Consider the following 15408-nt stretch of genomic DNA (forward strand, 5'->3'; position numbering starts at 1 on the left):
GGTTAGCACTTTCTTAAATGTTTGGTAAAATTCTCCTGTGAAGCCGTCCGGACCTGGGCTTTTGTGTGCTGGGAGTTTCCTGATTACTGCTTCAATTTCCCCAGCTGATATCAGTCTGTTCAAGCTTTCTGTTTCTTCCTCCTTCAGTGTTGGAAGATTATACTTTTCTAAAAATTTGTCCATTTCATCAAGATTTTCAAATTTCTTGGCATATGATTGTTCATAGTAGTTTCTGACAATCCTTTGTATTTCTGTGGTATCAGTTGTTATTTCTCCACTCTCGTTTCTGATATTATTAATTTGGGTCCTCTCCCTTTTATTCTTGCAGAGTCTGCTTAAAGGCTTGTCAATTTTATTTATCTTTTCAAAGAACCATCTTCTGGATTGCTTGATCCTGTGAATTGTTCTTTTTGTCTCTATCTCATTCAGTTCTGCTTTAATCTTGACTATTTCCTTCGTTCTACTTGCTCTGGGATTTATTTACTGTTGTTTCTCCAGCTCTTGAATTTGTAGTGTTAGGTCTTTTATTTGAAATGTTTCTATCTTTTTTAGGTAAGCCTGTATTGCTATGAACTTCCCTCTTAGGTCAGCCTTTGCTGTGTCCCATAGGTTTTGGACTGTTGTCTTTTCATTTTCATTTGTTTCCAGATTTTTTTTGATTTCTTCTCTTATCTCATTATTGACCCATTCATTGTTTAATAGTGTACTGTTCAGTCTCCGTGAGTCTGCAAGTTTTTGAAGTTTCTCTTTGAGGTTGATTGCCAGTTTCAATCCCTTGTGGTCCGAGAAAAAGTTTGTTATTATTTCAATTTTCCTGAATTTGCTGAGGTTTGCTTTGTGTCCTATCATGTGGTCTATCTTTGAAAAACTGCCATGAGCATTTGAAAAGAATGTGTATTTTTCTTCTTTGGGATGTAAGGTTCTATATATGTCAGTGAAGTCTCTTTGATTCAGTGTGTCATTCCATGCCACAATATATTTGTTAATGTTTTGTTTGGATGATCTGTCCATTTTTGACAGTGGGGTGTTGAAATCCCCTACTATCAGTGTGTTCCTGTCTATATCTTTTTTGAAGTCATCCAACAATTTCCTTATAAACTTGGGGGCTCCTATATTGAGAGCATATAAGTTTACAATGTTGACGTCTTCGTGATAGACTCTTTATGTATTATAAAGTGCCCCTCCGGGTCGTTTTTTATGGCCTTAGTATTGAAATCTACTTTGTCTGATACAAGTATGGCAACCCCAGCCTTTTTCTCATGCCCATTTATTGGAATATTTTTTTCCATCCCTTTACTTTCAATCTGTGTAGGTCTCTTGCTCTGAGGTGGGACTCTTGTAGGCAGCATATGTGTGGGTCATGTTTTCTTATTCATTCAGCTACCCTGTGTCTTTTGATTGGGGCATTTAGTCCATTCACATTGAGCGATATTAATGATGGGAACTTACTCATCTTTTTTCTTTGTACCTGTGTTCCTCTCTCTCTCATTCTTTTCCTTCATCTGCTTAAACCAGTCCCCTTAGCATATCTTGGAGTGCTGGTTTGGTAGAGATGTATTCTTTTAGCCTTCTCTTCTCTGGGAAACTCCGTATTTCCCCTTCTATATTAATTGAGTGCGGCATAGAGCAGCCTTGGCGGTAGGCCCTTGCTTTTCATGACTTGGAATATTTGTTGCCATTCCCTTCCGGCTTGTCGTGTCTCTGTTGAGAAGTCAGCTCCTAGGCGTATCGGGGACCCCTTTTATGTTACTTTCTCCTTTTCCCTTGCTGCCTTGAGCATTGAAAAGAATGTGTATTTTTCTTCTTTGATAGTTGCCATCTTAATGATGATGTGTCTTGGAGTGGACCTCTTTGAGTCCCTCTTGAGTGGAGTCCTCTGTGCCTCCTGGATCCATGAGAGCCTTTCTCTCCTCAAATTAGGGAAATGTTCCATAATTACTTTTTCGAGGAGGTTCCCTATCCCTTGCTCCTCTTCTTCTTCTTCTGGTATCCCTATTATACGGATATTATTGCGTTTCAGGTTGCCCTGCATTTCCCTCAATGCCTCTTCATTCTTTTTTAGTCTTTTTTCCATTTCTTGTTCTTTCCGGGAGCTTTTTTCTACCTTATCCTCCATCTCACTGTGTTCTTCAATTCAGAAATGGTATTCTTCATATCCTCTTGTGTCTTCTTGATAGTTTCTATGTCCTTTTCCAGGTTGATATAGTTTGTTGTAAGATCCTGATAGTTTCTCTGCAGTTTCTCACAGTTATCTTTGAGCTGGCTGAGCTTATTGAGCTTCCTTAGAACCTTTGTTTTGAATTCAGTATCTGATAGTTCCCTTGCCTCTATTTCATTGAGCTCTCTCTGTGGGGAGTCCCCTTTTCCACTCATTTGGGGTAAACTTCTTTTTCTTGCCATTTTTGTGAGTCTGTTAAGTAATTTACTTATTTTTTTAATTTATTTTTGCTTGTGCTTCAATTGGGCTGTCTAGATTTCCTGACTTTGTGGATTAAACTTCTATGGTTGTAGGTGGGTCTTTTTTATTTATTTGTTTGTTTGTTTGTTTGTTTATTTATTTATTTATCCCTTTACTTTTCTTTGTGGGCCTGCCTCTGATGATATCAGTTGTTGACCCTATATCACCTTGAGTTGTTTGTTTGAGCCTACCAGGAGTCTCCTGTCTGTGTCTGACTCCTGCTTGGGGCAGCTCTGTGACCCCTTTGGTCGGGGCTGGACTATATTTTGGGATCACTGTGCACTCTCACGGGGGCTCCTTGATCGCGCTCCCCGGCCTGGCAGGATCCCCCGCCTGCATGGGCTCTCCTATGCTTGCCCCAGCCGAGGGGGCTTATTTGCAAACTCGCGTACTCGTCTGGCCCCTCTGGCCTGCGAGCTCCCTGGCACTGGTCAGTTTAGGGTCTTCTATTGTGTGTTTTCCCCACTTTTGGCTCTTTGGGTGCATTGCTTGCCCTCGCCAAATGGGGACTACGGAAATGGGAGGAAGTCAGCTCCAGGACTCTTCGGTTAATCCTGTCTCCGGTCTCTCCTCCAGGGACTCTGGGCAGCTCTGTGACCGCTTCAGCCCAGGACCTACTAATTTTGTGAGCTGCTCCGGGATCGCGGGCCGGTGGGTCAATTTACGCCTGCCCTTGCCGCTCTGTGCACTCCCTCGCAGGCCATATCGGTGCCAATCTGTGGGAGGCCTTGCCGGCCCGTGCAAGCGTTTGTTAGCCCGCGTGGGTCACACACGCTCGCCAACCCTCGCTGGTCACTGGGCGCAAGTGTGCGAGGCTGCACTGGGTGTTTTTGGGGTGTCTATGTGTGCTTTTCGGCTTTTGGCTCTTTGGGGGTGTGGCCACTTCCCGCACAATGGAGACTACTGCAAGGAGAAGGAGTTGGGACTCCCCGGTTCCTCCTCCCGTTCTTTTCCCAACGGCTCCGTTTCTAGTCTCTCCTCGGGGGTCTCTGGGCAGTTCTGTGACCCCTTCGGCCAAGGATGCACCCCCTGTGCAGACTGCGTTTCCATGGCGGGCTGTCTGGTTCGTGCGCGCCCTGCTTCTGCCTCTTTGGGGTTGTACCTTTACAGCCCACAATGGAGACTACAGAATTGGGAGGGAGTCGGGACTCCCCGGTTCCTCCTCCTGTTCTTTCCCCTATGCCTCCGTCTCCAGTCTCTCCTCCGGGCTCTCCCAGCCAGTCTGCACTTAGACCCCCAGCTCACACGCACACAAGCTGCGTGCAGAGTGCACAAAATGCAGGTTAACTGATTCCCTTATGCCTGGGTGAGGTGGTAGCTGCAGAGTGGGAGATGCGTTATTACGGGGTTCCACCAGCTGCCATGTCAGTTCTCTTCACAAAGTTTTCCTCCCCAGTCGTTTCCCAGGCTCACCAGCCCACCCTGCTGCCGCCTCTACCCAGAGATCAAGGAGGGTGGCTGCCACTGCAATTTTTGTGTTGGCCCTTTAAATGTCTCTTTGCATCCCCAGCCACCTGTCTCTGGCAGAGAGCGCCCCTAAGCTTTTCGGGGTTGCATTTTGTCTGTATTTTCTTGGTTTTAGCTGCTATAGTTTAGGGGTCCCTGTTTATGATTCAGACCCCGTTCTTCTTGGGGGAAGCTAACTGGCCATTTCAATGTCCTTCTGGTGCCAGTGCCCGTGGGCACCCAGCCCACCTTCTTGAGCCTCCACCGCACTTCTCACCCGTTGGGATGTGTGAGTGTCGAATCCACTGTCCGTGGCTCCATGGCTCCTCTCCCACTATCGTTCCATTGTTTTCCAGGTGATAACTCCACTATTTAGTCGCAATTCCAGTTTGGTCTTGGGTGGAGGTCAGCGTGACTCCCATTCACTCCTCCGCCATCTTCCTAATCTCCTAGTTTTGTTTTGTTTTTGTTTTTTTAATCCTTTGAATTATTCTCTTTGTCCCTATGTCATTCAATTCTTCTCTGATCTTGATTATTTCCTTCCTTCTACTTTCTCTGGCCTTTGTTTCTTGCTGTTTCTCCTGTTCGTGAAGCTGTAGATTTAGGTCATTTATTTGGAATGTTTCCATCTTTTTTAGGTAAGCCTATATTGCTATGAACTTCTGTCTCAGGACAGACTTCGCTCTGTCCCATAGGTTTTGGAATGTTATGTGTTCATTTCCATTTGTTTCCAGATCTTTTTTATTGCTTTTTGATATCATTATTGGCCTATTCTTTGTTTAATAGCATGCTATTCAGTTGCCATGCATTTGAATGTTTTGAGTTTTTTCCTTGAGGTTGGTTTCTTGTTTCAAGACCTTGTGTCTGAGAAAATGCCTGTTATTATTTCAATTTTCCTGAATTAATGAGGCTTGTTTTGTGTCCTATCACATGGTCTACCTTTGAAAATATTCCATTTGAATTTGAAAAGAATGTGTATTTAACTTATTTGTAATGAAAATTTCTATATATGTCAGTTAAGTCCATTTGATCTAGTGCATCGTTCAGTTCAACAATATTTTTGTTTATGTTCTGTTTGGAAGATTCATCCATTTTTGACAGTGGTTTGTTAAAACCCCCTTCTATCAGTTTCTTTCTATCTATATATTTCTTGAGTTTTCCAATATTTTCCTCATATATTTGGGTGCTCCTATGGTGGGTGCATATAGGTTTAAAATATGTATGTCTTCTTCATGTATTGTTCCTATGGGTATTACGATGTGTCCTTCTGTGTCTCTGTTTTAGCCTTTGTTTTGAAACCTATTTTGTTTGATACAAGTTCTGCTACCCCTGCTTTTTTTCCCTCTCCAGGTGCTTGGAATATTTTTTCCCATCCCTTTATTTTCAGACTGTGTGGGTCCCTTGTCCTGATGCAGGTTTCCTGTAGGCAGCATATGTGTGGGTCATGTTTTCTTATCTAATCAGCTACCCTATATCTTTTGAGTGGTGCATTTAATCCACTTACATTCAAAGTTATTATTGATAGTTACTTATTTATTTTTTCCCTGTATACCTGTGTTCCTCTCTTTCTCACTCTTTTTTTTTTTTTAATGTGCTTAAAGGTGACGTTTTAGCATATCTTGCAGTGCTGATTGTTGGAGGTGATTTCTTTTAGTCTTCTTTTGTCTGTGAAACTCATTTCGACTTCCACTTTAATTGAGAGCCTTGTTTGGTAGAGCAGTCTGGTTGCAGGCCTTTGTTTTTCATGACTTGGAATATTTCTTGCCATCCCCTTCTGGCTTGTAGTGTTTCTGTTGAGAAGTTATCTTCTAGCCTTACAAGAGCTCCCTTGTAAGTTACTGCCTCTTTCTCCCATACTGTTTTTATGATTCTCTGCTTGTCTTTGATATTTGCCATTTTAATGATGATGTGTCTTTGAGTGGGCCTCATTGGGGTCCACTTGAATGGCACCCTCTGTGCTTCCTGGACTGTGTGACTCTTTCTCTCCTCCAATTAGGTGATTTTCCTATCAGGACTTTTTCAAACAGGTTCTCCATCCCTCGCTCCTCTTCTCCTTCTGGTATCCGTATTATATGGATATTATTACATTTCAGGGTGCCCTGCATTTCGCTAAATGCTTCTTCATTCTTTTTTTTTTTCATTTTCTTGTTCTTTCTGGGAGCTAATTTCTATCTTGTCCTCCAGCTTGCTGATTCGATCCTGTGCTTCATCAAGCCTGCTCTGGATTTCTTCTACTGTGTTCTTCAGTTTAGGAATTGTATTCTTCATTACTTCTTGTCTGTTATTGATAGTTTCTATGTCCTTTTTCATGCTGACATGGTTTGTGGTAAGTTCCTCTTAGTTTCCATGCAGTTTTTTAAATTGTCTCTGAGCTCACTGAGTTCACTGAACTTCCTTATAATCGTTGTTTTCAACTCAATATCTGATGGTTTCCTTGCCTCTATTTCATTTGGCTGTCTTTGTGGGCATTCTTCCTTTCCCTTTGACTGGGGGGTGTTTCTTTGTCTTCCCATTATTAGTAAACTCTGCTTTTTTGCTTCTGCTTCTTAAATTGACCTGTCTTCCTTTCTTGACTTTGTGGTGTGAACTTCTCTGGTCTTTCTGGACCTTCCACTGATGATGTCACCTGTTGACCCCATCTGACCTTTGGCAGTCTTTAAGAGACTTCCAGGAATCTACTGTCTGTGTCTGTCTCCTTCAGCGGTTTATCTAGTCACTCTGCACTCATAAGACTGGCTTAAACACCACAGGGAAGGAAAGAGTTCCTCCTGGAGTGGGGTAATTGGGTCCTTCATGAGGCTGCCACTCAGGGGAGTAGTCTGCCCTAGTCTGATGGCTGATGCCACACTGGGGAGGAGTGAGCATCGGGATTCCTTCAGCTCTCCCTCCATTCTGTCTCCAATGACTCCATCTCCAGCGTATCCTCAATTTTCTTTAGAACACTCTGAGCCCCCTTTAGCCAGGGATCTACTATCTGTGTCTGCCACTCTGTACTCTGCAGTCAGGGCCATTGCTGCATGTGTCCTTGGGGAGGGGCTATTTTGTCTCTACACGCTGTTGCTGCTCAGGGGAGTGGTCTGCCTGAGCAAGATGACTGCTGCTGTATAGAGGATGGATCAGCACTGGGATCCCATCGGCTGCCCTCTCAGTTCTCTCCCCAAAGCCTCTTTCCCCAGTCTCTCCTTAGGCCTCTCTAGCTCACTGTGTCCCCGCCTTTGCCAGAGACCAGGGTAAGTGGCTGCAAATGAAAAATTATGTGTTGGGACTTTAAAAGGCTCTTTATATCTCCAGTTGCCTGTCTCTGGCAGAGATAGAGAGAAACCTTGCTGTTTTTCACAGGTGGATGTTATCTGTGTACTTTTTGGGCTCTGATGCTGTAGGTTGGCAGTATCTGCTCACGGTTTAGAGCCCACTCATCTCAGGGGAATCCAATTTGCCATTTCAATATCCTTCTGGTGCTGCTGCCCGTGGTCACCCTGCTCGCCTTCTTGAGTCTCTACTGCGCTCCTTACCAGTTAGGTTGTACTCTGCCTTCAATTTTAAATGACGGGTCTCTCTGGATGTTGTGACCCCTTTGGCCATGGATCCTCTATTTCTCCCAGCTAGTCTGCACTCAGCTCCCAGCCCCCATGTGCACAAGCTGTGTGTGGAGCACACAAAAGGCTGGTTATTTGATTCCCTTATTCCTGAGCGAGATGGTAGCTGCAGATTGGGAGGTGTGTTAACACCGGGGCTCCGCTGACCACCATCTCTGTTCTCTTCACAAAGTTTTCCTCAGCAATATTTCGTCAGGCTCCAGCCTACTGTGGTGCCGCCTCTACCCCGAGATCAAGGAAGGTGGCTGCTACTGAAAATTTTTGCGTTGGCTCTTTAAATGTCTCTTTGCATCTCCAACCACCTGTCTCTGGCAGAGAGCGCCCCTAAGCTTTTTGGGGTTGCATTTTGTCTGAGTGTTTTCCTGGTTTCACCTGCTGTATTCTAGGAGTCCCTGTTTATGGTTCAGACCCTGTTCTTCTCAGGGGGATCCGATTAACCATTTCAATGTCCTTCTTCTGCTGGTGCCCTTGGGTGCCCAGCCCACCCTCTTGAGCCTCCATTGAACTTCTCACCCGTTGGGATGTGTAAGAGTTGAGTCCACTATCTGTCTGCGGCTCCAAGGCTCCTCTCCCTCTATCATTCCATTGTTTTCCAAGTGATTTCTCCATTATTTAGTCGCAGTTCCAGTTTGGTCTTGGGAAGAGGTCAGCGTCACTCCCATTCACTCCTCTGCCATCTTTCAGGTGTCTCAAAATTTCCTTTTTTATTTCTCCTTGATAACAAGCTTTTTTAAGGATTTTATTTATTTATTTATTTTTAGAGAAGGGAGGAAGAAAGAGTGGGAAACAAACATCAGTGTGTGGCTCCCTCTTACTGGGCAGTGAGCGGCAGCCCCCTACTGAGGATCTGGACCGCAACCCAGGCATGTGCCCTACACTGGAATTCAAACCCGCAACACTTTGTTTCTCAGGCTGGTGCTCAGTCCACTGATCCACACAAGCCAGGGTGATAACAAGCTTTTTATAAATGGTTTCTGGAGGTGTCTCAAATGTCTCCAAAAAACCCACAGCCTTACCATAGGTAACAACATTGCCCATCAGAGACCACGCTAGCCATGGATGAGCAATATCTTGATACCTGTTTTTTCATAGTTTATTTGGAACTTTTCCAAGTCTATATATCCTGATTGATCTTTAATTCAGGGACAGCAAACTTTCTGTGTAAAGGTCCAGATTGTAAGTATTTTAGGCTTTGTGGATTACATATGGCTTCTGTTGCATCACATTCTTTTTATTCTTCTTTTTACAAAATCTTTAAACAGTTTAAAAACATTCTTAGTTCACAAGCCATACAATAACAGGAAATGATTATAATAGATCAGGCTCCAATTCAGTCACTGGATTAAGACATGTAATCCGGGGTTAGGAGGACATTATATTGGACATTTGATACATAGTAGTCAGCAACAATTCCCTGGCTACAGATTAGCAAATGACAAATATTAACTCTACCTCTTTTGTCTCTTGTTAATTTACTTATATTTTCCATGCTGGCGAGGTCCTTGTTTTTTGTTGTTGTTGTTGTTTGTTTGTTTGTTTGTTTGTTTGTTTTTTCATAAGTGTAAAGAAAAAAAGAGAAAGGAAGGGAGGAAGGGGACAAAGGGAGGTAAATAAGAGAGAAAAAGAGAGTAAAAGAGGGAAAGGCAGGAAGACAGAGTGAGGAAAAAAGCAAAAAGGGAGGTAAACTAAGAAAAGGGAGATGGAACAGAAAAAAAAAATAATGGGAGAAAGAGAGGTAAAGAGGAAAAAAGGGAGGGAGAGAAAAAGAAAAACCGTAGAGTGAAAAAACCGAAGGAGAGCCAGAGTATGGAAGCTAGGGCACAGTCTTCTCCTTTTCCTTAAAGTCAGACAGATTGTAGAGGCACCTCCCCAGCTGCTTACAAAGATTGAGGTTGCTGCCTAGCCACTGATCGTAATCCCAAGAAGTGAAGTGTGGGCTTCACATCTGAAAATTTCCGCTCGGTTTTTCACCAAGTGAAATGGAACAGAAAATTTGAGGCCCAAGCAAATGGCTCTTGTTTCCTTTAGGCCATTTTGGCTGCATCTACCCAGGGAAAATTTTGAGATACTCACTGACTGACTCCAGTGCATATGATTAATGTATATATAGGGCAAACCAGGATAATTCAGATCTTTTTTTCTTCCACAGGAGGTTTTCAGCAGGAATAATCTGGATGGTTACCTCAACTCTCCACTAGGCTTTGTCAGAATAAGCACAATGAGTGTAATATGCAGGAGACAGGGACCATTCCCTCTCTCCACGGTTCCCTTCAATACCCACATCCTGCATAGCTGAGCATACTGGGATCTTTCCTGACAGGCTTTCATTCTGGAGGAAATAGCAATTTCTGTCTAATGAATCTCTAAGAAAGTCCCACAAACCCTAAATGTTGCAGTGTCTTTAGCTGTCAACTGGCAAAATATAATAGGTGAAGAAGCAGACAGAACCATATTAATGGGAAAAATATACCCCATTCTCTTCTCCATTTGAGGAAGGGTATAGCAAAGCCAAAGCCCATGAGTTCCTAATAAAATTAATTACTATATATGTGGATATTTTCTCTAACTACTATGAACACTTGGGTTGTATTTTTTAAGAAGCTACATATGAGGAGGGACCCGCCAAAAAATCCTGGAATTATGTTCTAGAGGACAGGCCCCTTATAGTATAGACTTCTTCCATTAGGTGAGTATTCTAGGAACTCACCTGTATCAGTGAACCAGCTGGCATTGCTATGAGAAGCTGCATTCAGCTTCAGTGAATTTTTTTTGAAGATTCTTTCAGCGTTTTTGCCCATTTCACGATGGGTATACCTGCCCACACTGTGCTGAGTGTTCAGCAGTTTTTGACCAAAAATGGCATGACACCCATGCCCCACCCTCCCTGTTCACCCAATTTCACCCTGAGAGACATTTTTCTATTTCTGCAATGAAAAAAGTCCTCAAAGGGATACGTTTTGCCAATGTGGAAGAAGTGAAACAAAAAATGGCAGAAGCACTAAAAGGCATCAAAATTGATGAGTTCAAACTGTTTAGAGCAGTGGAAAAAATGCCTCAATAGGAGTATTGCATCAAATTGAGAGTGCTGTGAAAGTGACTGAAATTTCAAGATGTAAGAATAAATACACAATTTTTTTAATAAATAAATTCAGGTTTGGGGGGTCTTCCTATACACACACACACACACACACACACACTTATACCCTCATATATATTATACATATAATATATATATTTTTGGTTTTTAAAAGTATAGTTAACAAGTAAATTAAAGTACATCTCAACATGTAGAAATAGTGTTTTTCATAGAAATATGAAGAAACAATTTTTAGAGGTATAATGTTACAGAGGTATGTATAGGCATTTTTTTAAAAATTAAATGAAAAGTTGCAATTAATGAGGAAAGAACACTACTCAGAATAACTACTTGGTAAATTATTTTGTAAAGAATTTTTCTATAAAATTAACACAAATCATAATTTACCTGGTAAAGTTGCATTTTAATGGACTCCTGCACTTATACCATGATTTTGGGTTTGAGTTTTGTTTTGTTTTGTTTTGTTTGGAGGAAAGTTGAGAAGAATAATGGGAAAGATGAATGATAGTTTATTTTGCTATATCTTATGAATAACTTCTAATGATGAAGCTTCCCACATAACTTCTTTCTTAAAGGGAGCAGAAAGAAAGGAAGAAAATGAAGAGTCAGAGCTGTTGATACATTGGGATAATATTTTTCCACTCTATTTAAGCTTTTTACCTTATTTTGCATTCTGTTTCACCAGTTCTCTAAATGATCATTACTGAGTGATAACATCCCCGAGGCTTTTTGTGTGGTGTTTTGTTTTTGTTTTTATTTTCTTGCAGATTTTAATGCCGATTTTCCCCTGAATATGTAGTCTCTAAAGTAAAATGCTTAAAATTCTGAAGAGATTCTTTCCCCACTTAGTAATTGCTTTATTCCCTCAGATAAAATCATTTTAACTATTGCATAAGAAAGTCCTAAAATGTATTAAGTAAAAACGAAAACAGCAGTAACAATAAATTGTAAAATGGGCAATTCTATGTGTATCTCTTAAAAAGTTCTTTGTTTATGTGTAGGGTGTGTAGAAAGTTTGCTCATTTTCACTTGTGAAAGTGTTTTGACTGCCAAGTTGTGGAAATAGACCCTGGAAAAGAGAGATCATCTGTAAAATATGCATCTGTAAAATAAGTTTCTTTTCAAATGGCTTGTACTGGTCTGTTTGGTGGCTAGATACTGTGTACTGAATGTGGATCCTTGAAAATGGCCTGTAACCTTGGGCAGATTTTCAGTGACAAATGTTGCTATGTTTTCTGTAAGCACTGCTTCTGCTAGAGAGCACTATACATTAGACAAGGCCTTGTGCTCTGCTTAGTAAAGACAGCTCTCTGTTGCTGCACCTGTGCCCTAGTCTCCATTTGTTAACACATGTGTGTGTTTCCCTTTTTGGCAAATAAGGCTTTGGGGAGGATGATTGCCAAAGGATTATTCCATGGTATAAATAAATTTTGAGTTGAGTATTTTTCGTCCATGGAAAGGCCATAACATATTCATCTCATTCTTAGAATTGGTCTACAAAGTAGGACAAAAACTTCCTTCCCTGCCAATAGACTCCTCCTCCATTCCTATTAATTTCATACCACCTCCCCACCTCCAACTCCACCTCTCTCTCCTGCTCTGAACAAAGAGCAGCTGGTTCAAATTAAACTCCTGGGCATTCACACACCACTTCTCTATATCCAGGTCTGAAGACCAAAATGGGGAGCCTAAGGTTACAAATTAACATAAAGTATTCTGAGAAAAAAAGCTATAGTTCTAGAAGAGATTATCCACCATCTGTATCACAGTATCTTTGAAGTAGGTCATATGCATAGACCACCTTACTTGTTTAGCAGTTGAAAACTAGGGATAAAAGCAAACTAAAACCATAAATACAGTGACTCTTCAGTCATTAAAAACTTCCATTTCTCTTTTCATCAACTGAATGGCTGCTTGTTTACTTAAAGTACTAGCCTGGAAGTTTGCCTTAAATTAAATGATCAAATAAATAAAAATAACTGAAATGCACCTAAGCTCTGAAGAGGTCAGATTTAATATTAGCCAACAGAACACTGTAAGTAATAAGGGCAAATAAAATGAATATTTTAAAGAGCTTTTTATTTTTTTTAAGGAAATGAGCTTTCTGAATGTGCAATACATCAAAAGAAAATGTTATGTACATTAGTGAAATACTGGATCTTTACTATCCCAAAGTGCAAAGCTAATGCTTTAAAGACTGGAAATGTCTTTGTTTTACTTTTTCTCTCTTTCTGTGATTTGTAGCATATATTGAAGATCTCACAAGATGTGTTGAGCAAAGCAGAAGACTTATTATCGTACTATCTTCAGACTGTATTCTCAGACGAGGCTGGAGTATTTTTGAATTGGAAAGCAGACTCCATAACATCCTGATCAGTGGAGAAATCAAAGTGATTTTGATTGACTGTACAAAATTAAAAAGGAAGATGAATTGCCAGGAAGTGGAATCACTAAAGGGTAGCATCAAACTTCTCTCACTGATCAAGTGGAAAGGATCCAAAAGCAACAAATTAAACTCTAAGTTTTGGAAGCACTTAATATATGAAATGCCCATCAAGAAAAAAGAAGTGCTTTCTCGGTGTCATGTTCTGGACTCTGCAGAACTAGGGCTTTTTGGAGAACTCCAGCCTATACCCTCTATTGCCATGACCAGCACCTCAGCCTCTATGGAGTCATCTCAAGCTGATCTCCCTAATTTCCACTATACACATTCAATGCAAATACAGCACTGTTGCAGAGGTTATAAACGTGAGATGCCAACTATCACTTTGCCGGTACCTTCCTTAGGTGACAACTACACTTACTGTAACCTGCCTCTAACACTACTCAATGGACAGCTACCCCTTAATAATCCCCTGAAAGATACCCAGGAATTTCATAGAAACAGTTCCCTGCTACCTTTATCATCCAAAGAGCTTAGCTTCACCAGTGATATTTGGTAATGAAAAATCTGACATCCTCAGAACAGCGATGTGAGCATAGAGAATTTCTGCCATACCAAGTATATATAGTATACCTAATAACATTGAGGTGCTGAAAAAGTGTTTGAAGAAAAAGGCACAGAAATTGAAGCCACTTCAATTTATTGTTTACATTCCCAGAACAGTGGGGGCAAGGAGGACCTGCTTTTGTAATATAGCACCTTGTTCCAATGTACAGTTTTAATTTCTCCCTCAAAAGGAAAAAAATTAATCCTATTGTTTTAGAGTAGGTGTTACGGTACAAATTGCAAGCTTAATAGGTGAGCTACTTTCCACATATTTATGAATATTCCAGTATTTATATGGTATTTGAAGTAGTGATAATTTAAAGACATTTATTGAACTTGAAAATTCTAAATTACATTTAAGGGGAAAGGAGAACTTCTATAGAGTAACTGAAAAATCAATAATTATCAAGAAAAAAGTGTTGAGATACTGAAATTGGAAAATTGTTTGTAGAGGAAGATTAGTTAATAAGTGTAATTGAAATGATTAGAACATCTTCAACATAATGGACAAGTTCTGTACACTAAATCAATAGCTCTTAATCACAGCTTTTATTAGGCAAGCACATATTCTGTAGACAAACAGGTAGGTGGGTAAACAACATGCATTTCTTAAGCAAATGGATAGACAGGTTGTTATTTTTTTAGAATGATTTTGAACAAACCTTATGGCTTTCTAGCCTATTTTAAGTTTTACAAACTTGAAAATACATTTTAAGGTATGCATCTTATTGTTTGCTAACAAGTTCACATTTGGATTTTATTCCCAAATAATCTTTCAACCTTCTATAAGCTTTATGTGAAGATGTGAGCATCTTCCTACTTTTATTCAGAGCCATTGGAGTTAAATTTAAACAAATATTGACTTCCGTGTCAGCAGTACAAAAACAATAAAACTACAATAATCACAGATGAAGTGCTAAATAATTCAACTATACTAGTGGTAAAGCAGTAATTGTAGTGATTCTCATCTGAAATGTAGTTGTGAAACAGACTATTCTGTACATACACAATATCTGCTTGGCATGGGTGCAAGGTTCCTGCAGAAGTATCCTTATTTCTGGTGCTTCAAAGAGTACATTTTATAGACTAAGCTTCTCCACCTTCACATTGTGACTCTTACTGTACCCTACCAAATATCCCAGTGAATAATCTGAAATATTACAAGTTTTCTGTAAGGAATATTCTCTTTTTCTTCATATTTATTGTGGAATACTACTATGTGTTCTTCCCAATTAATCAGTTTTGGTGTGTTCTCCACTAAGATGCCTTGAGTGTCAATTATTATTCAAATTTGATTTTGGAATTTTGCAAATATTTCTTAAAGCATATTTTTGGACAAATATAAGCAAGGGAAAATGTACACAGTATATGAAAATTAATTTCCCCAGCCATTGTAATTGTGAACCTCTGGTAAGGCTTGAAATCAAGGTAGCCCATCTGTTGTAATTGTGAAACAATAGATAATATGTTTTGATTATTTCTTTCAACCTCTCTACAATATCAACTTCCTGTGGTCCATGGGTTTTGTTCAAAGTGCTTGTTTCTCTATTATTTTACTATATAAGACTATTCAAGAAACATATTATATACCAAGAGTATGTGAAAGCTTAGCAGTGGTACATTTCATTTCATAGTGGGGCAATTAGATGCTTCTTGAGAAATCCTATTCAACACATACAGACGTTTCATAGACTTGTTTTTTACTGAGAAAGGTGATTTTGCTTCTGTAAAAACTATAGGTATTTCAAAATAGAAATTTATCAATGCTGAACTATTTCCAAAGTGTTATAAAATTGTGTATGTTCTCATTGTTCCTTAATTA

The 15408-nt window shown here is 40.3% G+C and overlaps 1 protein-coding gene across 1 annotated transcript in view; it reads left to right on the forward strand.

Annotated features, from left to right (window-relative positions):
• The window catches only part of IL1RAPL2 (interleukin 1 receptor accessory protein like 2), a 744540-nt gene extending 731001 nt beyond the window's left edge, over positions 1 to 13539 (forward strand). Inside the window, exon 9 of the mRNA XM_054576924.1 lies at positions 12842 to 13539. Within this exon, the coding sequence (XP_054432899.1) occupies positions 12842 to 13539 (698 nt within the window). The remainder of the gene's footprint in view (positions 1 to 12841) is intronic.
• The last annotated feature ends 1869 nt before the right edge of the window (positions 13540 to 15408 follow it).

The sequence above is a fragment of the Pteronotus mesoamericanus genome, unplaced genomic scaffold (genome assembly GCF_021234165.1).
Source record: "Pteronotus mesoamericanus isolate MK-2021 breed Mesoamerican mustached bat unplaced genomic scaffold, CSHL_Meso_final contig_37, whole genome shotgun sequence".
In the NCBI taxonomy this organism is placed as follows: domain Eukaryota; kingdom Metazoa; phylum Chordata; class Mammalia; order Chiroptera; family Mormoopidae; genus Pteronotus; species Pteronotus mesoamericanus.